Genomic DNA, 27462 nt, shown 5'->3' with positions numbered 1-27462 from the left:
ATGATAAATTCAGAATCATCACAGTAGTTGTCTGTTTTCTTCATAGCAGAGTTGACAGGTAAATACTGACATCCTTAAAAGAAATATCTCCTGGTGTGTGTTAGGGCAGGTTGAAAGAGGTGAATTTTTTATTACTATTGATATTATAAATGAAAATGAAAATCACATTGAATTATCAAATTCATCTTCTTTACAACCTTAAAATTTCATATAACATCTCAAAATGTCTCAAGACGATATGATTCAACTTAAAGAGAACGAATGCTAATCGTGATGAATATAGTTAAAATCTTGTCATTTCACTTTAAGTCCCTGAATGGGAATGGCTATCTCCTTAGTTGCTATGGAAAAAGAAAAGGTTGGTGAATGATAGAAATCCACTGGTTCTTAATTTTAAGTAAGCATACTTTTTGAAAATGGTTGGTTGCAAGTACATGTTTCAATCTGTGCTGGTGTGGTGCCATGTTTTCCTGACCAGTGGCAGAAGTTGCCACACCCAACTGAAGGAGGATGAAGGTTGCATCACTCAGTACAATGAGAAATATGTGAACAAAGAGATACACATAAACTTCATCAATTTGAGGCAACAAGCTAAGTTTGCTGTTTGAAATATGACATGATCTCTGATTCAACAGATGGCTTTTATAGGGATTTGATAAACAGCACCCTTGGGTTTGGAGGGTGTGTCAGGTGTATAACCTGATACATTCACAGTAAAAATCTAGTGGGAAGAAAAGTTTTGTTTGATTTTGATAGAACTGAAGACTCAAGCACACACACACTTTTGTCCCTGTCACAATGTGACTACCCACGTCCGGCTGGAAACACAAGCTTAACATTCCGCTTGTGTTTCCAGTCGGACAGGGACCTCCCGTATTTCGTTTTTTACGGTACAAATATATTTATATACATAATTTGCGAGTAATCGAATACTCGTTCATAAGGTAATGAGATTACTCGAATATTGAAATTACTGAAAATGCCCATCCCTAATATGAACATAGGTGCTAAAGTTTGGACAGATGTGCTTCGTAATGCCAAGCTAATAGTGAGAAAAACATATCATGTAGGAAATGTTATAATTCTGCGGTGAGTCAACAATACAGTTTTAAATAGTGTTTGGTGGGTATTGAAATGTAATACTTGATGGATCGCTTCTTAAACACTTTTATTTTGAAGTCCTCTTTGTCATCACTTCCTGTGAGAGCTTTGAGTCTTTTTCGTAGTTGAGAGATATGCCCTTAAATCTACGTTCAGAAAAGACACCGTTAGTGAAATCGTGTATTGTTCGCAAGTGAAAAGAGGGGAGTGAGATTGTTCAACCCGCATTAGGTGAGTAAGCCTCCGTCGGTTTAGTCCTTTTCTATCATATTGTATTCATGGCGGATTACGCATTTATCTAAAGACAATAAACTGCAACGAAGATGCATCTTTCCAGTGTTAAGAAAATAGCACTAGCCCCGCTAATAACAAAAAGCGACTGGTTTCAGGGCTGTGGTCGAAAAGTCTTGTTTGCGTAACTCATTGAAATGACCCAGAAGTGTCAAAGCTGCAGCCACGATAAGAGCTGGTCAGATTCTTTAATTGACAAGGAAAGGAGCTCCAATGCTTCCTATCTTATCTCCTTCAGCGTAGGGAACAATGGACCTTACTTTTCGAAAGGATAAGAGCTGCTCCTTAATTCTTTACAGCAGCAACATTTAAAGTGACGCACCATTGTAGTTTCACCGTGGCACACCCGCTCAAACTTAGAAACAACAGGACACCTATTTTGTGCTTGTGACAAAATTCATAACTTCTGGAAATCCTTGTATGATCGATTGATCCTCAAATCCATAAAGATTTCTTCTCTGTCAAATCCCGTTAGGAGTCATGAAGAGCAAGCATACCATCTTAATCATAATAATAACAACAATCTAAATGCTGTTTAGCAAAACAAAAGCAAACGGTACTGATATGCTGTAATAAGATGGCGTTAAAGAAATGTAGTACAGAAAGTTGAGCCCTTTAAATAATAATTGAGTAAAAATAAGAAACTGAGCAAGAGGCCAGAATAAATTATATTTAGACATACAGTTGACTGACATATGCACTTTTGACATTTCTTTTCTTTTCATTTGTTAAATAGCCTAGAAAGAATTCATTTTCAGTGATTTCACTAATTGAGAGGATTTAATGAAAGAATGTTTATTAATGTCTTCTATGTCAGTCTCCGTCACCTTCTGTTTTCTCACAAAAAAATAAAATAAAAATAGAATGAATATCACATTTTCTGACACAGGTCATCACAAACTGTGGACCTACTGTGCCGGGAAACTGAATAAAACTATCCAGCATCTACATATTGTTTGGTACTGCACCTGTCTTTCATGTGCCTTAAATACTAAATAGTTTTAATAGTAACAATCACTTATACAAATTAATGTTTACTAATGACTGTGTTTTCTTTTTATTTTTTATTGACTCATTCAGTCATCTGACTGTAACAGTATCCTATGCAAATGTAACTGTGGTCTGTGCTTCATCCTAATTATTATGTTGAACAAATCAACTAAGCTTTGTAAAGCTATTTGTATTTGTGGTAGTGATAGAACGTCCTTAATGACTGTGTGTCTCAGTCAGCACTGGTAAACCTCCACATACTTGGAGTCTTCACAGGCACTTGAGCACTGTGGCAATTACAGGAAATGTGTCACACAAGTAGCCAGTTGACTATTCGCTAATACTGCAGTGTGGTTGCTGGGATCGACCCGTTAGATGTTGCATGACAAACCATTGCAGACATCATGATTGTGCGGGCAGTCTGGTTTACTTATCTTCATAGTATTCTTGCACTTACTTTAATGACCCCCAGAAATCTGCTCCTTGTAACCTTACATATCCAACCGATAGCAGAGGAATGCCTCCTTTGCCTAGTTTTTTTTATCTATGATTAATGAAACTCAGACCAAAGATGTTTTTGGTTGTTTTTCATTTCAACATTACACCCTGCTGTTTATCCTATTTTTCAGTGCCCTGCAAGCAATGCATTGACAAACATTCAAACTTGTGTTTCTTTCAGGGCTACAATGGACCTGCATCAATGCTGATTGGACGGATACTCAACTAGGATGTCGAAACAACCTAATGTGGGCCAGATGTGTTGGAGTGTGTCGCAGCCAAGCTAACTATGTTTTACAAGGTACAGTATGTGGCATCTTGACACAGTAAATTTGCTGATCTGAAAAGAAAACATTCATTCAGTCTCAACGTCAGTCCACCATCTTGAAGCTACAGACTTTGCAGCATGTAGAAAGGGGTCTACAATACAAGCTGAATCTAATTTTCACATGCAACTGATGCTGTTTTTGGCCAGAAGTTATCACTACTCTCTTGTTTGTATTCCTATGCAGGATTTGCATGAGGATGCATATGCCCATAGACCAGCATGTGATGCACTACACAACACATTCCTACCAATATAAGTTGTTTGCACAAAACTCTTCACATAACTCTTATACTATGGTGAGGAAAGAATAGAGTACTGGAAAATTGTACTCAAGTAAAAGAATTGTTACATTATTTACATAACAGTAAAATTACTTTCATTTTAAAAGAAAAGCTTGAGTTTCTAATTTAATTGGTTAAATCTATTTATTTTAGAGGTTTCCCATTTGATTTAACAGTTTTTGTGTTTTCCTGAGAATAGGTAAGTATTTATTTTTCAGGCAATTGACATTTTAAATTGGGGGGAACATAAGATACACTATTATGGAGGTAGATTTTTCTCAGTATGATTTGTGAAATGTGTAATCTGTAAATGTAAAACACCTTACACAAATACAAAAAATTAATTTGTAAACTCACAAAAATATCTTAAAACATTTCTCTGAATACATTTAATTAATTCACAATTAAATCAAAATGTATTTTACACACATAGTTTTGAGATAGACTTTACACCAGTCTGAACAAAAATCCACTTGTACAGCTCAGACACAAGAATGTGTTGCCTGCTCACAACAGCATTTCTGCTTTTCAAAGTAAGAGCACACAGTCTGCTATGAGATTTTGTTCCCCCAAATAATGTGCAACTTGCACTACATTAACGGTTGTAAGATATACAAGTGATAGACAAGTGCAGGACATGGTTAAGATCTTTGATAGTATGGCTGTTGGTGTTGATATTGTTTTATTTAGAAACGATTTTTGGCAATTGTATTGTTCATTGTTAATATGTGGGCTAAGCTAACATTGTCAAGTAAACGAGAAAATGTTGCCATGGCAATGGTGCCATGTTGCAGACTATGGGAACAAAAGCAGGATGCTGGATTTTATACACTTGAATGATGATGAAGATACATTGTATAGACCACATGTCATATCCTTCCAACTTATAAAGAGATAACTTGTGTCGTTTATTTTCTTTACCAATGAGTTTATTGTAATTATTCAGTCCATTTGTTGTTTACAGCATAATTGGTATCTTCTACATGTATAATCAGTGGGTAGTTATCTTCATTATATCACACAGGCACTGGGTCAGCCAACTGACAGGACATGACAGGGCAAAAATCAAGCCTTGAATTTCAAAGAATTCTGTAGACCTCCATGATGAAATACTGTGACAAGGCATAGGTCACTGCAAGGGTATGACACCATTTCAAAGCTCTAAGTGTTCCCAGGAGCAGAACGGCCTCAATTATTGTTCAATAGAAGAGAGAGGTCCTTGAAAAACCTGCTCCTCATATGAGGAGACCACATTGATCATATGACAATCGTTTCGGGTATAATCTTTTGGGGTGTAATAGCAGTCCACGATCTGAATCAGGATCTGCTTTTTCTCTGATTTTATTGTGAATGTCCGGACTGGAAGTTATGATTCATATCTTTCTGCTACTTTCACACTCTTTCTTTCAGATGTTTGCTCGCCGCTATTCTATGCCCACAATGCTGTCTTCTGTTTATGAATTGTGTCACAGCAAATCACACTTTTTGCTTAGTTCATATGGAGTATTCATTGGGACAGTGCTGTTATTTATTTTTGCTATGTTAGTACTTTCATTTGAAAGGTCATTCGCTGCCCTGGCTCGTCCTGCATCGTGTTTCCCAAAGATGGGACTGTAACTCCACCATCTTGAAGTGCAGCTGGTGATGGTAGTTAATGTCTGCTCAGGTGGAGAACTGTTACATGTGCCGCTACACCAAGCTCACCAATGCTTCAGAGCAGAACAAGGACTGCCGTCACCAGCTGCAGTTAGTGGGCTAGCTGTTTAACAGTTAACAATGGGCTTCTTAGCAGGGACTGAACTTTTAAAAGTTAAATATCTAAATATGGCACCTTTTAATGATGCGATCTGTACGATGCATCTGAAAAGTAGATCACATGACAAAAGAAGATGGTTGAGGTTATGAGATTGTCAGAGCGCTCACAGCTACTTAAAATTCAAAATGAAAGATTTTTGATGTGTTTTGTGAAAGACTTTTTTTTTTCATTAATTATTCATATATATATATATATATATATATATATATATATATATATATATATATATTTCTATTTGTTACTATTTATTCTTCTGTTTGTAGCCTGGGTTAGACCGATCTAGCTTTCTACACTCATCACGTTAACAGCCTGTGATTTATATGCGCAACTCTTTCTGGAGGTTTGTCAAGTCAAAGTAAAGGTGATGTCACGGCCTTAATGAATGCACGCCACATGAATTGTGCAGTCGACCGAACCGTTGTTGAAGAGAATAAGCCATTATGTGTACTGTTACTTGGTGGCGTTACACAGTGGCTAGAATACATGCTTTGCATGAGCAAGTTTACTGAAAGACTACATACATTAGTATGAAGCACTGCTTTTCCCCTGAGCCTTCAGACTGTCAATTGTAATCAAGTGTATTGACACAAAATACATGAAACAGTATAATGCAATTACATAATTAATACACTTGACTATGACTTAAGGCTGATGTATAGTGTGTGGGTTATTTATCATTTTTTCCTGTCAACTACGTACAGGAAAGGAAGACATAGAAGATCAAGAAGATCACTGAGGATGGAAGACGGGGACACCAGCAGTCTGAAGAACAATAAAAAGATGGATGCCAATACAATTTGGCAGTGGCGTATTACACATGTAAAGAAGTACTCAAGGAATCCAGAACCATTCCATTACAGCAGAAAAATGGGATTAGATTTTAATGTTGGATCCAACACACACAAGAAATTGGATTTACATTCATTAACAAATGGTGTCATACTGGAGGTCTGTGACCTTGCGAAAATGGTTCGCAAAAGTAAATGGCATTTTATCACAAATATTCTGGAGAACAATTTTGATCTTGGATTGAAAAGTGAGCAACAGCGGATTGAGTTTACTTCTCAAATTCTGCACAAAGTCAGAGACTTGATCCGAAATCCTCCTGAAGATAAACATGAAGCTTTTACTCTCTTTGACACGTCATCTGAGCCAGAATGTAGCAGCAACAGCAAAAGTGGGCCTAACATGGGATCTACAGAATATAAGACTGACTGGTTCTTGGTGGACATGGATGGTATGGATGAAAGTGAACATGAAGATAAATTGAAGTGTTCACGAGCACCATCTAAAGACTATATGAAGATGGAAGAGATGGATGGACCACATGCTGATGACAGTGATAATGTTGATGAATTAGAGTATTCAGAGCCTCAGTCAACAGACGAACCGAAAGAGGATGTTGTTCCTCCCTCGTTCCCTTGTTGTGCAGAAATTGGTTTGAGCCTTGATGTTTGGTCAAAACAAAGTCTAGATCCAGGTTTACTGACAAAGGGCATGATGTTAGAACTAGTACAGTTCACTAGAGCACTGACTGCATCCTACAGATCTATTGTTCTTAGTGTGTTGGAGCATAATTTTGAACTTGATTTTAAAAATCAACAGGAAAAAAATCAAGTTTGGTTCAAGGTATTAGACATACTGAAAAGGAGAGAGCGACTTATCACTGATTTTAAAAGTGAGCCATTTTCCTTTCAGACAAATTTCCTTGAAAAAGGATCCCCTTTGCCCAGTGTGGGAACGTCACTATATCACTTTGAAGTCAGCAAAAGAAGGCACTCTGATTTAAGACGTAAACAGGAAAAAAGAGCTCTTTCAACAACTAGAGAACATGTCACCAAACGGTGCAGAACAGAACAGGCTGAACAGGAAGAGGCAAACACACTGTCTCATCACACTGATTTGTGGACCAGTCAAACATTGGAGGATAATCACGGCTACATGTGTCCTTTAGACTCAGACGAAGTCACAGATTCAGAAAATTATGAAAATGGAGATGAACCTTTCCTCACCACCACTGACGGGTCCTCCAGTTTACCATTTGCAAGTCAGCCTGATGAAAGAGGACAGTGTGGAGATGAGGAGAAGACAAAGATTCCAAGAAATGTGCCATACAAATGTGACATGGAAGAAGAGGAAATGGAAACGGCGAGCAACATGTGGAAGTTGCGTGCAAATCGTGTAAAACAAATCCTTTCCTTACTAGAAAAAGAGTATTGTGCATTCTTCTGGTCAAAGAAAGCTGGCATAGAATTTGATGTTGGATTTGGCCCAAAGCAAAACTTCAGTGTTGACTGTTTGACTAATACTGTTCTGCTTGAAGTTGCCAAATTAGCCTTAGCAATTAATTCATCCCAGCAGGATTTCATCATGGAGATTATTGAGTACAACTTTGACTTCGGCCTGTGGAGCGAACACCATAGGAAAACATTTGCATGTGAAGTTATGAATAGAGTAAGACAGCTTAGAAATAGTGATGATGCAGTCAAACATTCAAAAGAGGTTTTTGAACTTCCTGATCTTATGTCATCAGTTAACATGGCCAGTCAGAGCATGGGTAGTGTCAACCCTGAAGTCAGCAGCATATCAAGAACAGCTGAGTGTAATGCTGCTCCCATGTGTCCTCCTGATTCTCACACTGAAACTAAAGAACACAGGGTGGACATCTATCCCTTCTGCAAAGACATTGGTCTGAAGCTAAATGTAATCGGCAGTCAGCCACATAAAAAACTTGAGATCAACAAATTGACCAATGGGGCAATGACTGAAGTGACAAACTTTGCAGAAAAGTTGTGTGGAACATTTGATCAGATTTGTATTGACATCCTCAGACACAACTTTGATCTTGATTGGCAAAATGGAGATTCTGACCATGCCAAAACTATTCTTGCTCGAATTCCTGTTATATTGGATCACAAAAATCTATCAAATCTAACAGGGTCTAAGAAGTTAAAGAACACAATAAAAGATTTGTCAGTGATGGTGATGGATTGCCAGAACAACCAAAATTTAGATACATGTAGTACTGGCTCTTCCCAGGCTCCAATCATAGACCAAAATGTAGGGAGTTCCACTGACACTGAACAAGATAATGAGCTCGATTTATTGTTGTGGAAATTGCGGGCTGATCAAATTCAACAGATCCTCTCAGTTCCTCATGTAGAACATTGCCCACTTTATTCTTACTCCAGATGCAAGAAATTGGGCATTGATTTCAATGTGGGATCTGGAGTGAAACAAAATCTTGATCCAAAATTACTGACCAATGGTATCATGGTTGAAGTAAGCACTCTTGCTACAGCACTGCAATCAGCCCAAAAGCATTTCATCACAGAGATTCTGGAGTACAATTTTCATCTGACTTTTAACAATGAGATCTGCCGCAGTGTCTTTGCACAGCAAGTTGTGGAAAAAATGACAACAACGGCTTTTAAATCTAACAAACCCAGATTGCTGAAAATGCCTTTTGAGCTTCCTGACTCAAGATTCATCAATGAATCTACTTATCCGAAAAATAAATTTTGCCCCAAATGTTATGAAGACAGAAATTATAAACTTTGTCAGGATCAAGCTAATCCTGTGAATGTACTTCATCCCCGTCCACATGCCATGACTGACATAGTCTTTGCAGAAGCAGACTGCACTGACCAAACATCTACAAAGGATCTGTCCTCTCTTTTCCAAGCAGCAGAGGAAACAATAATGGACAGGTACCCTCACTGCAAGAGAATAGGTTTAAGCCTATGTGTGGACAAAGACAAACCAAGGGATAAACTTAATATCCGTGTATTGACATGCAAGATTATGAGGGAAGTGGCTAGTTTTGCCAAAAGATTGTGTGGAACAAAAAATAAGCTAATTAATGATTTCCTTGGACACAACTTTAACATTGGCATTCTGAACCGGGATATAAATCTTGTATTGCTGTTCCAAAGAGTGATGGGACTAAATAACAAAGGGCCCAAATGGTTCAGTGACATTTTGGTTACTGAACCATGTCCTCACAGAGATCCTAGAAATGTGAGTAAACAGAAACAGATATCAGCCATGCAGAAAAATGAAAGGAAGGAAACAATCAGAAAAAGACAATTGGCACTGCAAACAAAGAAGGAAGAAGCCACACTGATGAAGAGTGAATATATGGAAGCCGCAAAAATAAGGAATGATAAGCAGAGTTGTGGAGACCGCTATCCCATTTGCAAAAGGCTGGGTCTAGCCCTAGACTTGCAAAATCCAACAAGTTCTGACATCCATAGTGAATCAGAATCAAGCTGTCTGGGTACACATGAACCTTTCCTCACTTCCACTGATGGTTCATCTAGTTTACCAATCGTGATCTCAAATGTGAACCCAACATTTGCAAGTCAGCTTGATGAAAGAGGACTGTGTGGAGATGAAGAGAAGACCGATATTCCAAGAAATGTGCCATACAAATGTGACATGGAAGAAGAGGAAATGGAAACAGCGAGCAATATGTGGAAGCTGCGTGCAAATCGTGTAAAACAAATCCTTTGCTCACTAGAAAAAGAGTACTGTGCATTCGCCTGGTCCAAGAAAGCCGGCCTAGAGTTTGATGTTGGATTTGGCCCAAAACAAATCTTCAGTGTTGACTCTTTGTCTAATTCTATTCTGCTTGAAATTGCTAAATTTGCCTTAGCAATGAATTCATCCCAGCAGGATTTCATCATGGAGATTCTTGAGTACAACTTTGACTTTGGCCTTTGGAGCGAACACCATAGAAAACCTTTGCATGTGAAGTTATGAATAGAGTAAGACAGCTAAAAAATAGTGAAGATGCAGTCAAACTTTCAAAAGAGGTTTTTGAACTTCCCGGCGTTGTATCATCGGTTAACATGGCCAGTCAGAGCATGGGCAGCGTCAACCCTGAAGTCAGCAGCATATCGAGAACAACAGAGTGTGATGTTGGACCCATGTGTCCTCCTGATTTACAAGCTGAAAACAAAGAACACAGGGTGGACATCTATCCCTTCTGCAAAGACATTGATCTGAAGCTAAATGTAATCGGCAGTCAGCCACATAAAAAACTTGAGATCAACAAATTGACCAATGGGGCAATGACTGAATTGAAAAACTTTGCAGAAAAGTTGTGTGCAACATTTGATCAGATTTGTCTTGACATCCTCAGACACAACTTTGATTTTGATTGGCAAAATGGAGACTCTGACTTTGCTAAAACCATTGTCGCACGAATTCCTGTTATATTGGAACAAAGAAATCTAACAAATGTAACAGGCTTCAATAAAATAAAGCCAATAAAGCACAAAGAATTCTTAATGATGGTGATGGATTGCCAGAACAACCCAAATTTAGATACATGTAGTACTGGCTCTTCCCAGACTCCCATCATAGACCAACATGTAGGGAGTTCCATTGACACTGAACAAGAAAATGAGCTTGATTTATTGTTGTGGAAATTGCGGGCTAATCAAATTCAACAGATCTTCTCAGTGCCTCATGTAGAACATTGCCCACTTTATTCTTATTCCAGATGCAAAAAATTGGGCATTGATTTCAATGTGGCATCTGGAGTAAAACTAAATCTTGATCCAAAATTACTGACCAATGGCATCATGGTTGAAATGAGCACTTTTACAGCAGCACTGCAATCAGCCCAAAGTGATTTCATCACAGAGATACTGGATTACAATTTTCATCTGAATTTGAACAATGAGGTGTGTCACAACGTCTTTGCACAGCGAGTTTCGGAAAAAGTTAATAATTATCAATTCAAATCTAACAAACCCAGATACCGGAAAGAGCCTTTTAAGCTCCCTGACTCAAGAGGCATAGATGAATCTACTTATCCAAAATTAAAATATTGCCCCAAATGTTATCAAGACAGAAATGATAAACTTTGTCGTGATGAATCTGACCCTGACCCCTTGCTACATCCTCATCCACATGCCATGACTGACACAGTCTCTCCAGAAGTAAACTGCACAGCTCAGAAGCCTACAAAGGATCTGTCCTCTGCTTTCCAAGCAGCAGAGGAGACAATAATGGACAGTTACCGGCTCTGCAAGAAAATAGGTCTAAGCCTATGTGTTGACAAAGACAAACCAAAAGATAAACTTGACCCCCGTGTATTGACAAATGGTATTATGAGGGAAGTGGCTAGTTTTGCCAAAAGGTTGTGTGGAACAAAACATAAGCTCATTAATGATGTTCTTGAACACAACTTCAACCTTGGCATGCAGAACCAAGATATAAATCTCTCACTGCTGTTCTACAGAATGGCGACACTGTATGGTGGAGGGCCCACCTGGTTCAGAGAAGTTTTTGTTATTCAGGCTTGTACTCCGAGAGAGCTTAGAGATGTGAGAAAAGTGAAAGAGGCAACTGCCACACGAAATGAAAGGAAGGAAACAATCAGACAAAGACAGTTGGCACTGCAAACAAAGAAGGAAGAAGCCACACTACCGAGTGATAACATGGGTGCTGTAAAATCAAGGAGAGATAGGCAGAGTAGTGGAGACTGTTATCCCATTTGCACAGAGATGGATCTGGACCTAGATGTGACATCAAAATCAGGAGACAAGGAAAAACTGGACTTAAAGCTGTTGACTAGAGCTGTAGTGATGGAGATCTGTAGATTTCTAGGTAAGAAAGCAGGACACTATTTCCCAGGCGCACTGTTTGACATCCTTGACTATAACTTTGATCTAAGCTCACAACATTACAGGCGGTGGGAATTTTCCATAGCAACTGCATCCAAAGTCAAAACCATGGTCAAACAATACCGGTACAATTTGCACAGAACAAATGAGGTATTCAAATTACCATTTGTGTTTGAACGCAAAGAATCAAAAAGATTGGTACAAAAGAGACAAAATAAGAAAAGGCCTAAATCATCTTTGAAAACAACAAAAACGAATGAAGGATGTAGAGCTGTTCAGCCATTGAGAAACCTTTCAGATGTCAATCATGCCCATCTTGATGTTGAAACTGACAAGGATCTTTGGTTTGAAGAGGAGGACACAAAGTCTCAAACCGATCCTGGGACAATAATGCAGATGACAGGGAGTCCTGTGAGTGGAGATTGTGACAGTCGTTTCCAGGGAAACATACAGATCAAAGAGGAGGAAGATGATTCACATTATGGTGATATGAAACCAGAACCAGTCACTGAGGAAATAGATAAACCTGCAGGATCCTTTGGATATACTTTAACCATATGTCCAAACTCTGGAGGCCATATAAAAACAGAATCAGAAACAGAGGATGCCCAGTGTTATAACCTGGCTGAACCACAAGTATCTGAAGGATATGCCAGGCACTATGTAGGTACAAAGACTGAGAGCAGTGTGAAAACAGAATCAGACAGTGAGGATGTCAAGTATGAAATCCCAGTCGAAGCAGCAGGATCATCATACTCCATGGTAACCATATGTCAGGACACTGAGAGTACATTGATCAAACAGGAGCAAGAAAATCGGTCAGTCTTCATTATGGAGATGTTTCAAACACAAAGTGAAGTGGAAATCAAACAGGAACAAGATTCTTAATAGTCTAAATGATGGTTCACACAAGAGACAGGTGTTTCACACTCATAAATGGTTTAGCAATAAAGAGTACAATTTGAATGGAGTTCTCATTTGCTGTGAAAATACATTTCTTTTAAAGGGGAATGCATTTGAAGAATTAATTTAAAGCTAAATGATGGTTCACACAAGAGACAAGTGTCTTACATTAAATGGATAAGAGCGAATTAGTAACAATGATTCCTGTTTAAATTGTGTTGAACAAAGATGAATAGGGTTGACTAAAAGCTTTCAAAACAACTCATAACGGCTTCTTATTCTTTTTGTTTTTAGGATAATGTTACACTGAACTTTTCTTTGTAGATATAAGATTATTGTAATTTAGCCTTTGGAGGCATTCTGGTCTGTTTTTAAGTGGTTGTTTGTGTTTTCAATTGTTTTTCCAGTTTGTTTATTAGTGCCTTTTTTGACCTTCATTGTCATGTATATGCTATTTTTTTATGTTGTTGTTTTTTTTGTTTTTTTTTTTCTAAAAGGAATAGCTGCTTACTGAAAATAAAAAATGAAAGATGTTGGGAACTACAAAGAACTATGGTGATTTTAGGGAGTGATGTACTGATTATTAGAACGGCCGTCATTCGGTCATAGAAGACAATCCAAAGACTTTAAAAAACGACCAACTTGTCTTCTGTCCCACCCAGATCTACTCTGATAATATACAACAGATCATTCAGCAAGGAGGAAGTTGGCAGCATAAATGCAATTTACATTTTACTTTTCAGTCATCAAAAGACATGGTTTTAAAATGAGAACATCCTGTCACATCTTGTACACACACCTAAATATAAGATATAAGATGATGACAAACTTTTATTTTCCTATGATAAATTCACAATCCTTATGGTATTTGTCTGTTTTCTTCAAGGCAGAGTTGAGAGATAAACACTGACATCCTTAAGAAATCTCGGGGTTTGTGTGTTAGAGCTTGTTGAAAAAGGTGAAATTATTTTATTATTATTGCTGTTATATGAATTTTGATGAAAACCAAATTAAATGATCAAAATCATCATCATTACAACCTTAAAATTTCACATTACATCTTAAAATGTCTCATGACAGTAGGATTCAACTGAAAGAGAATGAATGCTAATCTTCATGAGTATAATTAAAATCGTGTCATTTCACTTTAACTCCCAGAATGGGAAATCTCCTTAACTGCTGTGGAAAGGAAACGGTTGGACGCATGATAGAAATCCACTGGTGCTTGATCTTAAGTAAGCATAGGTTTTGAAAATGGTTGGTTGCAAGTACATGTTTCAGTCTGTGCTGGTGTGGTACCATGTTTTCCTGACCTGTGGCAGAGGTTGCTCCAACACCCGACTGAAGGAGGATGAATTTGCATCATCTAGTACAATGAGAAATGTGAACAAACACATAAACTTAATTAATTTGAGGCAACAAGCTAAGTTTGCTGTCGACACCATCTCTGATTCAACAGAGGGCTTTTTAAGTGATTTGATAAACAGCAGATGCATTTGTTATCCTGGCAGAAACAGCAGGTGTGTCAGGTGTGTAACCCAATACATTCACAGTAAAAATCTAGTGGGCAGAAAGGTTTTGCTTCATTTTGATAGCACTGAAGACTCAAGCACACACACTTTTGTCCCTGTCACAATAAGAATACCCACGCTCCTCATTATGCACCCTCAGCTTTGTTCATGCCCTTTTCTCTCTGACCACAGCTCCTGTCAGATATTGAGGTTCATCGCCCAGTGTGAGCCAGATATCAAAGTACCTATAGATGAGTTGGATTTAAAGGAAACAGGATACAGGAAAGGGTATGCACTTGACATAACACTGGTTTCTAGTAACATCGCCCCAATGTTTGACTGGAAAGCAAGTAATGAAGGAAACATAGGCAGATCAAAACAATCATATATCAGTAACAGAAGTAGACGGGTAGAAAATGGGTTTACAGCAAAGCTAACTTGGAGAAGTTCAAGAAAGTGATGGTTATCTAAATAAGATCAATGGAAGTATGCATATTGATACTTTAAATGATATGATAACAGAAGGTATTACGGCAGTCGTTCTAAAATCTATTCCTAAAAGTTAGGGAAAAACAAACAGGAAAGCAGTGCCATGGTTGAATAATACATGTAAAGAGGCTGTTAGAAATAGAAACAGGGCATTTAAATTAATGAATAGAACCCACAACTTCCAGCACATGATACACAAAAAAAAGATCTAAGACATTAGTGAGAAAGAGAATGAGGCAAGAAGAAATGACATTGGGAAAAAGTCTTGTGACACAATTGGGAACACAACTCCAGTAGGAGAAGTGTGGGGAATGATTAGAAAGATGGGAGGGGACAGAAGGGAATGGAGTTAACAATTGAAAATGAATTAGCAGTAACTAATAGTGAGAAAGCAAAGCTAATACTTTTGTTGTGATACACAGTTCTAACAACTTATCTGAGGAGGGAAGAAGAGGTACAAAAAAAAAACTAAATCTGAAAATATGGATGCTTTAAGGAAGAAGAATACTGATGATGAACTGAGTGTTCCATTTACAATGGAAGAACTAAAAAGAGCACTTGCTAAAACTGGAATGACTGCTCCAGGAAAGGATGTAATAGGTTATATAATGTTAAAACATTTAAGGAGTGAATTATTGATTAAAGTATTAACATTGTATAATAAAGTGTGGGATGAAGGTAGTATACCAACTGCCTGGAAGGAGGCAGTTATTGTACCTGTAAGGAAACCAGGGAAAGATGCAACCCATCAAATTATAGGCCCATTGCCCTGACATCACATTTATTTAAACTGGAGCAGAAATGGCACTACACAAGGGAGTTTCATTAGTTCTATATTATTCTCAATCATGATAAATTATGTATTTTAGTCTATGTCACCAAATATGGGAAGGTTATCATTTGCAGATGATGGGGCCTTGTGGAAAAAATGAAGGAATTTAGAACATGTAGTTAAAAAACTACAAGCAAGTAGAAATGTGGGGGAAGAAATGGGGATTTAAACTATCGGTTGAAAAAACTAAATTAATGCTCTTTATGAGAAGGAGGGGGTAGGAGGAATTTTCAACTGGACATGTGCGGAAGCAAACTAGAAACAGTGCACATTTTTACTGATGGCTCAAAAGACCCAATCACAGACAGTAAAGGATCTGCAGTCACAATTCCAAATAGCATCAGTTCACTCAAAAGCAATCAACCAAGGCACCAATCATATTTTTATGGACACCAGCTCACATAGGCATAGAGGGAACTAAAAAGTGGACAAACTGGCTAAACAAGCTCTACAGAAAAGAAATACAGATCATATTAAGATATCTAAAAGGGAAAACGTATTGTAAGGAAAAATATATCACAGAGAATGGCAACAACACTGGGCTCAGGAGACAAAGGGGAGACAAATATATACAGTTCAAAAGGTACAAGGGATGAAATAGGAGAGAAAAGATCATCATATCAAGATTAAGAATAGGACACAGCAATCTTCGAAGTATTCTTTGTAAATAGTCTTTGTGCGCAATGTCAGGGACAAGAAACTATAGAACATGTCATTATTAAATGCAGTAAATACACATCAGAAAGGGAGGATATGTTGAAGGAGATGGTGCGTTTGGGGATGAGAGGAATGGAACTGAGGAACATACTGGAGTGAGCTTCAAGCAAACGGGAGATCATGCATGAGTAACCTCTTGCGGGAAACGGGACTCTGGGAAAAGATCTAGTAGAGTGGACAATGTAGAAGCTGAATGATATCGAAAGACGGCGATAATGCAACTACTTGGATGCCAGCTGCCGTTAAACACCATCGAAGAAGAAGAAGATAGAAACGTAGGAATACTTGACGGCTCGTTTCTTAGACCCTTTTATTTTGAAGTCCCCAGGCGCGGCTCTTTGTCATCACTTCCTCTGAGAGCTTTGGATCTGTTTCGTAGTTAAGCGCAATTGACAGTTTTCATGCCCTTAAATCTACTTACATAAAAACATTATTGGCGAAACCGTGTGTTCTTCACAAGTGAAAAGAGGGGAGAACAAGGGAGATTGTTCAACCCACATTAGGTGAGTAAGCTTCCGTTTGTTTAATCCTCTTCTATCATATTGTATTCATAGCGGATTGCGCATTTATCTAAAGATAATGAACTAGGCCTTATACATTTGGTATTCTAAACAAACGTTTCACTGGCCAAAATACTGGTTTGGGGATCGGCAAGTACGCGAGTCTATGCAGTGACCCAATACCACGTAATCTATTTGATAAACTTTATAGTTTCTAACGCAGAACATTTCCAAAATTCCCAGCCAGAATTTCCAAAATTCCCAGCCAGTAGTGGCGTTTTCAGCAAACATAGGTGGAGTCTTCCAAACATCTAGTGGGAAACGTCACTGTAAAGTGGGGCGTTCACGCTGTATTTAAAGTCTATTGTTGGCAGCAACTAAGATGAATCTTTCCATGAAACAAGCGTTAGCGCCACTGGTAACAAGAAGAAAGAGAGCAGCAAAGAAGAGGCTGTGGGTGCCATAGACATATATATGTAGACCAGTGGCGATTGCTCTAAGACTGCAAGGGAAGCTCAGCTTCCCCTAAAATGTCAACAAAATAAGTGGTCAAATATGTTCTGTTGTGTGAACATTTCATTGACTAAATATGCGCTAGAACACGTTCATCTTTTGTTCAGAATCAGCTACTTATCACAGGTAACCGACACGACTTCTTCTCATTCATCCCCGCAGCGCCACAGAGCTTTACACAGTGCAGACGCCGAGCGTCTCCTGACTTCACTGGGGAGGCATAGAGTGGGTTGTCCCACTGCAGCGAAACTAGACGGTCATTGGATAAATGCTGGGCTTTGTCCCGCCCATCGGACGCTCAGCGTCTCTGGGGGTCTATGCGACAGTGGGCTGGCCCGGACGCTCGGCTTCTGCATGATGATTGGATGATCTGTCTGAGGCTGAGTCCCTTTTTGATTGACAGCGAAATTAGCGAATCAGCGATCTTGAAGTATAAGCATCCACCGGAAAATTTTTCAAGTTTTTCATTCCGTTGTTCGGAGTTGATCTGGAGACGTTACTGATCCTCAGCGACTTTGTCTTTGTTAAAAATGACTAGCGTTGTGTTTGGCGACTCTCTTCTGTCACTCTGCGAATTTACATTTAAATAAACGGACACATTTTATGATGTAGGCCGAAAATGAGCTTCCCCTCCTTATAAGACCAGCAGCCACCACTGATGTAGACGCCGCATTGGCCGCTGGATCGTACGTCAACGTCGCCTACATATTGGTCTAGGCATGGTGAAACTACAATGGTACGTTGCTTTAAATTTTGCATTTCACCTTTCTTTTCGTAGAGAAAATTATAGTGTTCACAGTGCTAAAGCAGGTAAGATAGGAAGCATCCGTCAGACAGTCACAGAGGTTTTAAATACCTTTCTATATGTTGTCAAGTAGGCTGCACGGTGTTGCAGTGGTTAGCGCTGTCCCGGCTCGGCCGTGGGATCTTTCTGTGTGGAGTTTGCATGTTCTCCCCGTGCAAGTGTGGGTTCTCTCCGGGTACTCCGGCTTCCTCCCACAGTCCAAAGACATGCAAAATGGGGACTAGGCTAATTGGATACTCTAAATTGACCATAGGTGTGGCTGTGAGTGTGAATGGTTGTCTGTCTCTATGTGTTTGCCCTGCGATGGACTGGCGACCTGTCCAGGGTGTACTCTGCCTCTCTGGGATAGGCTCCAGCCCCCCCGCGACCCTACTAGAGGATAAGCGGTAGAAAATGAATGAATGTTGTCAAGTATGAAAAGACCCCAAATGAGCGCTGTAAGTGGACTACTTGTTTACTATAAGCAAATTATTTAAACTGCGTCTGTATAGGAATGTCCCAAGCTTTTTGATCCATATAAGCAATTGACTACTAATCGTGATCATTGTAAGCATGTCATTCATTAATTCACCAGAGGTATGCCTTACAACAGTGAAAGCAGTCATATCACATCCATTAGGAATAGCAGTATGCACCTGATAGAGCTGTTTTTTTTAGCATAACTACAGAAAGTGGTACAACTGAGGTAGCAGAATGCATGTGACCTGACAGCATTTATTTTATACTCTAACCAAGCAGTCAATGGCTGTGTGGGTGGGACTTCAGTTAACATTGAACCCCATGTCAAAATAAGAGTTTGTCATATTTTACTTTTTGATGTTATATGATGTTGTGGATATTAAAATCGTCTTCAATCAATAATCTTTTGTCTGAAGATAAAATTGTGAGCTTCATTCTGCTGTGCCTCAGTTGACCTGTACCTGGAAATTTAAAAGAAATTCTTCAATTGGCATTTAACTCACCCTTTTAACACCACCAAAAATATATCAGGGGTTAGCGGGAGCACATTAGAATGATTATCACATTTTCTTACACAGGTCATCATAAACTGTGACCCTACTGTACCTTGAAATTGCATAAAACTATGCAGCATCTACATATTGTTTGGTACTTCACCTTACTTTTATCTGCCTTAAAGAGTAAATAGTGTAAATACTAACAATCACTTATGCAAATCAATGTCCAAATAACTGTGCCTCTTTCAGTCACATTTTACAGTGGTCACCAAATATGGTGTATCATCAGCATTGGCTATCATGTGAACTCGATGACATTGTACCAGACTGACAAGATTGTTTTGACCTTTCAGATAAATAATGCCTGTTTTGCTGTTTTGTTTTCTTACATTTCTCTTATCTGATGTAGAAAATGAGAGAAAACTAAAATAATTTGTTTTGAATCCAAATACCTTTGCCTCAGTCAATTTTCTAATCTGAAATGAAAATCAGAAAATGGATGTTTTGTCACTCAATTTGGAAAAAAAGGATGTCAAGCATGTTTTACATGAAATAGAATTTATTGAAAAAGGCTTGAAATTCTATTTTTTTATATTTTCTGTGAGCCTGAGTCCCACGTTCGGCCAAATTAAGTGTGGACTGTCTCGTCTTTCTGAAATAACTGTTGCATCTAACTGTGCACTGTTTTCTGAAGCAGTCCTCGTTGGATTGCTGGGCTCACACTATACTGTTTGGAGCAGTGGAGGTAACCGTGGAAAAAATGAAGCAGACTGAGAACACTGTCTTTTCGGCATGGCTGCAAAACTAAATAAAGCTCATTATAAGTAGTTACGTGCTGTGCCTTGTGTGGGGGGCGTGCCAAGCTTGCAGGTGGGCAGCATCAAGAAACATATTGATGTCAATAGGACCAGGAAGTAATATGTGGACCCCCGACGAGGCATTTTGTACAAAGAAAAAAACTGGGTTTTGCCCTGACAGTTACTCCCTTTGGTGTAAACTTTGAGTCTTGTGACTCAGTAGACCATTGACATGCACAAAAAGTTATATAACACACCTTACTGTTTAACCTATTTTTTAAGTGCCCCACAAACAATGCATTCATGAATTAACAATCATTCAAACCTGTGTTTCTTTCAGGGCTACAACGGATCTTCATCAATGCTGATTGGACAGATATCCAACTAGGATGTCGATACAAACTAATGTGGTCCAGATGTGTTGGAGTACGTGTTAGCCAAGCTAACCACTTTTTACAAGGCACAGTATGAAACTAAATTGGGACCCCAGTCTCACTGTTTGAGGTACAACAAAAACCCTCTAAATAGGTAAATTAAAATCAACCGTAGATGAGGACTCATTTAGGACACTAAGATTCTGAGAGTTTCACTCAATGCAAGTTTATTTGCAACAAGCCATGTACAAATACTGATTTGTCCCAGTGACAGTTCAGTCTGGCACAGTATAGGAGCCCCTCACCAGCGGTTGACCAGATGCACATGTTCAACCTGTGGACTTAGAAGGCGGAGATGCAGCCGCTCCAGAGTCTTCTGGATGTGTGATGTGAGGGTGACTGGCCTGTAGTCATTTATGAGGTTATATTGTCTGAGGTTATATAGTTACTGTTACCATTGTTACAGAATACAAATAATAATAATTTCTCAGCAGAAGCCATTTATATCTACATTCACTACGTTTTTCTCCCACATTCTCAATATTATTTGTGTGAACAGATCGACAATCCGTGTGTCAATGTGTAATCTGTTTATATAAAACATCTTTCCCAAACACAGAAAATAAATTTGTAAACTCACAAAAATATCTTGCAAATATAAAACAGATCTGTAAATACATAAACAAATTCCACAAATCAAAAACATAGCTGTTAATACATTCAATTAATTTACAACTAAATGAAAATTTATTTTACACACACAGAGTTTTGAGATGAACTTTCCACCAGTCTGAACAAAAATCTGTTTAACAGTTAACAATGGGCTTCTTAGCAGGGACTGAACTTTTAAAATTAAATATCTAAATATGGCACCTTGTAATGATGCAATCTCTACGATGCATCTGAAAAGTAGATCATATGACAAAAGATGGTCGAGGTTATAAGATTGTCAGATTGTTCACTGCTACTTAAAATTCAAAATAAAAGTGATTTTTAATGTGTTTTATGAAAGATTTTGTTTTTCATTAATTATTTATTATGTTACTATTTATTCTTCTGTTTGTAGCCTGGGTTAGACCGATCCAGCTTTCTACACTGGTTATGTTAACAACCTGTGATTTAAAGGTGATGTCACGGCCTTAATAAATGCACGCCACATGAATTGTGCAGTTGACAGAACTGTTTTTGAAGAGAACAAGCCATTATGTGGCCATTATATACACATTGGCTAGAATACATGCTTTGCATCAGCAAGTTTACTGAAAGACTACATACATTAGTATGAAGCACTGCTTTTCCACTGAGCCTTCAGACTGTCAATTGTAATCAAGTGTATTGACACAAAATACATGAAACAGTATAATGCAATTACATAATTAATACACTTGACTATGACTTAAGGCTGATGTATAGTGTGTGGGTTATTTATAATTTTTTCCTGTCAACTACGTACAGGAAAGGAAGACATAGAAGATCAAGAAGATCACTGAGGATGGAAGACGGGGACACCAGCAGTCTGAAGAACAATAAAAAGATGGATGCCAATACAATTTGGCAGTGGCGTATTACACATGTAAAGAAGTACTCAAGGCATCCAGAACCATTCCATTACAGCAGAAAAATGGGATTAGATTTTAATGTTGGATCAATCACACACAAGAAATTGGATTTACATTCAGTGACAAATGGTGTCGTACTGGAAGTCTGTGACTTTGCAGAAACAGTTTGCAAAACTAAATGGTATTTTATCACAAACATTCTGGAGAACAATTTCGATCTTGGATTGAAAAGTGAGCAACAGCGGATTGAGTTTACTTCTCAACTTCTGCACAAAGTCAGAGACTTGATCCAAAAACCTCCTGAAGATAAACATGAAGCTTTTACTCTCTTTGACACGTCATCTGAGCCAGAATGTAGCAGCAACAGCAAAAGTGGACTTAACATGGGATCTACAGAATATAAGACTGACTGGTTCCTGGTGGACATGGATGGTATGGATGAAAGTGAACATGAAGATAAATTGAAGTGTTCACGAGCACCATCTAAAGACTATATGAAGATGGAAGAGATGGATGGACCACATGCTGATGACAGTGATAATGTTGATGAATTAGAGTGTTCAGAGCCTCAGTCAACAGACGAACCGAAAGAGGATGTTGTTCCTCTCTCATTCCCTTGTTGTGCAGAAATTGGTTTGAGCCTTGATGTTTGGTCAAAACAAAGTCTAGATCCAGGTTTACTGACAAAGGGCATGATGTTAGAACTAGTACAGTTCACTAGAGCACTGACTGCATCCTACAGATCTATTGTTTTCAGTGTGTTGGAGCACAATTTTGAGCTTGATCTTAAAAGTCAACAGGAAAAAAATCAAGTGTGGTTCAAGGTATTAGATATGCTGAAAAGGAGAGAGCGACTTATCACTGATTTTAAAAGTGAGCCATATTCCTTACAGAAATATCCCTATGACAAAGTATCAGCTCTGTCCAGTGTGGAAGCCTCACTATATCAATATAAAGACATGAGCAAAAGAAGACAGTTCGATTTACAAAGTAAATGTGAAAAAAGAGCTCTTTCAATAACAAGAGAACATGTTGCCAAGCGATGCAGAACAGAACAGGCTGAACAGGAAGAGACAAACACACTGTTTCATCACACTGATTTGTGTAACAGTCAAACAGCGGAGGATGACCACAGCTACATGTGTCCTTTAGACTCAGATTCAGAAAATGATGAAAACAGAGATGACTTACAAGACCCACCAAGTTCTGACATCAATAGTGAATCAGAGTCAAGCTGCGAGGGTAAAAATGAACCTTTTCTCTCCACCACTGATGGTTCCTCCAGTTTACCAATTGTAATCTCAAATGTGAACCCAACATTTGCAAGTCAGCCTGATGAAAGAGGATTGTGTGGAGTTAAAGAAGAGACAAAGATGTCAAGAAATCTGAAATACAAATGTGACATGAGGGAAGAGGAAATGGAAACAGAGAGCAACATGTGGAAGTTGCGTGTGAACCGTGTAAAACAAATCCTTTTCTTACTGGACAAAGAGTACTGTGCACTCAACTGGTGCAAGAAAGCTGGCCTAGAATTTAATGTTGGATTTCGCCCAAGGAAAACCTTAAAGGTTGGCTCTTTGATTAATTCTGTTCTGCTTGAAGTTGCTAAATTTGCCTTAGCAATTAATTCATCCCAGCAGGATTTCATCATGGAGATTCTTGATTACAACTTTGACTTTGGCAAGCAGAGCAAATATCATAGGAAAACCTTTGCATGTGAAGTTATGAATAAAGTAAGACTGCTTAAAAATAGTGAAGATCCCGGTTCCATGTCATCAGTTAACATGGCCAATCAGAGCATGGGTAGTGTCAACCCTGAAGTCAGCAGCATATCGAGAACAACTGAGTGTGATGTTGCTCCAATATGTCCGCCTGATTCACACACTGAAACTAAAGAACAGAGGGTGGATCTTTATCCCTTCTGCAAGGACATTGGTCTGAAGCTAAATGTAATCTCCAGTCAACCACATAAAAAAATGAAGATCAACAAATTGACCTTTGGGGCAATGACTGAAGTGACAAACTTTGCAAAAAAGTTGTGTGGAACATTTGATCAGATTTGTCTTGATATCATCGGACACAACTTTGATCTTGACTCGCAAAATGGAGACTCTGATGTTGGTAAAACAATTCTCGCTCGAATTCCAGTCATAGTGGAACAGAAACATCTGACAAATGCAGTAGGCTTCAACAGGATAAAACGCACAATGAAAGATTTGCCAGCAATGGTGATGGATTGCCGGAACAACCCAAATTTAGATACATGTAGTACTGGCTCTTCCCAGGTTCCAGTTATAGACCAAAATGTAGGGAGTTCAACTGATGGTGAACAAGAAAATGAGCTCGATTTAATGTTGTGGAAATTGCGGGCTAATCAAATTCAACAGATCCTCTCAGTGCCTCATGGAGAACATTGCCTATTTTATCCTTATTCCAGATGCAAGAAATTAGGCATTGATTTCGATGTGGGATCTGGAGTAAAACAAAATCTTGATCCAAAATTACTGACCAATGGCATCATGGTTGAAATGAACTGTTTTGCTACATCACTGCAATCAGCCCAGAGGGATTTCATCACAGAGATTCTGGAGTACAATTTTAATCTGAATTTGAAAAATGAGCATTGTCGCAGTGTTTTTGCACAGCAAGTGGAGAGAATGACTAATAGATCTTTAAAACTTTTAAAACCCAAATTCCAGAAAATGCACTTTGAGCTCCCTGACTTAAAGGAAATGCAAAATTCTTCTTATCCAAAAACTAAATATTGCCCTAAGTGTTATCAAGACAGAAATTTTAAGCTTCATCAGGGTGAATCTTACCCTGACCATGTGCGTCGTCCTCATTCACATGACATGACTGAAAGAGCCAACAAGGATCTGTCTTCTACTTTCCAAGCAGCAGAGGAAACAATAATGGACAGTTACCTGCTCTGCAAGAAAATAGGTCTAAGCCTATGTGTGGACAAAGACAAACCAAAAAGAAAACTCAACCTCTGTGTACTGACACGTGGTATTATGAAGGAAGTGTCTCATTTTATCAAAAGATTGTGTGGAACAAAAAGTACGCTCATTAATGCTGTTCTTGAACACAACTTTAACATTGGCATGCAGAGCCGACATATAAATCCTGCACTGCATTTCAACAAAATGGTGGCAGTAAATAATAAAGGGCCCACCTGGTTCAGTGAAGTTTTTCTTATCCAGCCATATCCTCACAGAGATCCTAGATACGTGAGTAAACAGAAAGCTGTATCTGCCACGCAAAAAAATGAAAGGAAGGAAACAATCAGAAAAAGACAGTTGGCACTGCAAACAAAGAAGGAACATTTGCACAGAAAAAACGAGGTCTTCCAATTGCCATCTGTGTTTGAATGCAAAGCGTCAAAAGAATCTGTGCAAGAGAGACAAGATAAGAAAAGTGCAAAATTTACTCTGGATGAAATGGACATGACAACAAATGAAGAATGTAGACCTGTTCAGCAATTGCAATACCTTTCAGACGTCAATCGCGCCCATTTTCTTGATGTCAGAACTTACAAGGCTCTTTGGATGGATAAAGGGGGCACAACGTCCCCAAAAGATCCTGGGACAATAATGCAGATGACTGGGGGTCCAGTAAGTAGAGGTTGTGACAGTCGTCTCCAGGGAAACATACAGATCAAAGAGGAGGAAGATTATTCACATTATGGCGCTATGACACCAGAACCAGTTACTGAGGGAATAGGTAAACCTGGGGGATCCCTTGAATATGCTTTAACCATATGTCCAAACTCTGAAAGCCATATAAAAACAGAATCAGAAACAGGGGATACCCAGCGTTACAACCTGGCTGAACCACAAGTATCTGAAGGATATGCTATACTAGCTGTATGTACAAACACTGAGAGCAGTGTGAAAACTGAATCGGACACTGAGGGTGTGTAGTCCCAGTTGAAGCATCAGGGATACTCCATGATAACCATATGTCAGGTCACTGAGAGTACATTGATGTAAACATTACATATTTACACTTACATATATTGTAAGTTTTACTGGTTTTGTTTTAAAAGGAATAGCTGCTTACTGTTGGGGATCACAACATGTAAATTAAAAATAAGTTGTCATTTGTTTAACATGTGATGCTAATCTACATGCATAGTGTCAGTGCTTGAAATAATATTAATAAACTCCATAAGACACTATAAAAGGGAAAGTGACTTCAATCTTGATGGACTATTGCATTTTTTTATTGCTGTTTTACTACATTTTATATAAAGCATTTAAAAGCATCTTTTCCTCCTGTATTTTCTGCTTGAATATATCTTCAGATATAAATATAAATATTCAATATGAATTTATTTAAAGGGGTAATATCTTATGAGCCCTGTTTACACAATAACAATATAGTATTCAATTCTAGTATTCAGTGTAATGCAACCACCTCAATATGAGAGGATAGTGACATAATCTATATACATTTTGAGACAGAAGCCCAAACCTTACTCCAACTAGGACATATGCCAAAACATCTTATCTTGGCCTCCTAAACACTTTTTGAGTATATTAATTTTTTCTGTTTAAGTATTTCAGTTCACTTAGCAATTATTGCAACCGGCACAAAGAAAATGTGTCATTAAAAGTAGAATTATTAAACCCTTATTAGTGCCACGGGTGCTCAGCTCCAAGGCACTCCTCTACAGCTAGAATAGCTGAGAGGAGTGCCTCGGGGCGTTTTCAGTGTCTGTCACGGTGTTTTCGGTTTTTGAAAAGAAGTAACGGTTTTCTCATAATTTGCAGTTGTTTGAAGCCATGTAGAAGCCAAATTCTGGGCAGATTTTCACATTATCATGGCAACGGCAGCTCCTGACCTGTGTGCGTGTGTGCGTGCGCCTAGCAACCAGATAACCAACTCTCCAAGCTCCGCTAGCTTTACATTAGCCGCATGTTAGGTCTTAAATTACATTTAGTTAGGTCTTTTTTTTGTTTTGTTAAAAGAGTGAATGAAGTTGTGACGGTCTCCGCTGAGACAGAGGAGAGGAGAAGCTACTATCCCTCTCTTGCTGTCACTTCTAGTCGCGTTGCTCTGCTCCCCAGTAATGTTAAATTTAGCACAGAAAAAAACATAATAGTGGTAATTTAAATAGCGGTTCATGGGATTTATTAACCCTCAGGGGTCCCTCTGTCCTTTTTTTGGACATTTTCTTCACTTTTCTTTTTTGATTTGCTGATCATTTTGGCTGTGTTACAGCTGAAGGTATGGATTTCTGCAAGAAAGTGTCTTTTTTGACATATTTTTAAAATCTAATGTCAGTTACTGTTACAGGTCTATTATACACTGGTAACACATTTTGTACCCTCTGGGGTTCCTCGCGTCCAAAAAAGGACACACAAAGAAAATGATATAAAATCATCATATATCAATATTTTTTTCTGCTTTTTTTTTTGCATACATCTCTTAAACCACTTCAGTTCTGCTCAAACCTATCAAATGTTTATTAGTTTTCAGGATTTTAACCCTTTAAATGCCAGTTTGAAGACATGTTGCCTCTTGTTTTATTAAAAAAAACAACACAGAATATGAGATA

At 38.4% G+C, this 27462-nt stretch overlaps 2 protein-coding genes across 5 annotated transcripts; both read left to right on the top strand.

The window, feature by feature from the left end:
* The first annotated feature begins 1206 nt into the window (after positions 1-1206).
* Positions 1207-13396, top strand: LOC130160629 (uncharacterized). The gene is made up of 3 exons (XM_056363249.1): positions 1207-1332; positions 3062-3181; positions 6007-13396. Exon 3 carries the CDS (start codon positions 6044-6046, stop codon positions 10067-10069), a length of 4026 nt encoding a protein of 1341 aa, XP_056219224.1. The 5' UTR covers positions 1207-1332; positions 3062-3181; positions 6007-6043; the 3' UTR covers positions 10070-13396.
* Positions 13397-16743: 3347 nt separating this feature from the next.
* Positions 16744-26100, top strand: LOC130160630 (uncharacterized). Of its 4 annotated transcripts, XM_056363252.1 has the most exons (4): positions 16751-16898; positions 17571-18144; positions 20307-20392; positions 21796-26100. In XM_056363252.1, exon 4 carries the CDS (start codon positions 21833-21835, stop codon positions 25820-25822), a length of 3990 nt encoding a protein of 1329 aa, XP_056219227.1. In that variant the 5' UTR covers positions 16751-16898; positions 17571-18144; positions 20307-20392; positions 21796-21832; the 3' UTR covers positions 25823-26100. The 4 variants fall into 4 exon arrangements, with proteins under 4 accessions (XP_056219225.1, XP_056219227.1, XP_056219228.1 ...); XM_056363250.1 differs by lacking the exon at positions 17571-18144 and having other exon boundaries at positions 16744-16898; XM_056363253.1 differs by lacking the exons at positions 17571-18144; positions 20307-20392 and having other exon boundaries at positions 16762-16898.
* The last annotated feature ends 1362 nt before the right edge of the window (positions 26101-27462 follow it).

Source organism: Seriola aureovittata, chromosome 19 (genome assembly GCF_021018895.1).
Source record: "Seriola aureovittata isolate HTS-2021-v1 ecotype China chromosome 19, ASM2101889v1, whole genome shotgun sequence".
NCBI classification, from domain to species: domain Eukaryota; kingdom Metazoa; phylum Chordata; class Actinopteri; order Carangiformes; family Carangidae; genus Seriola; species Seriola aureovittata.
This window is presented reverse-complemented; position numbering and strand designations above follow the sequence as displayed.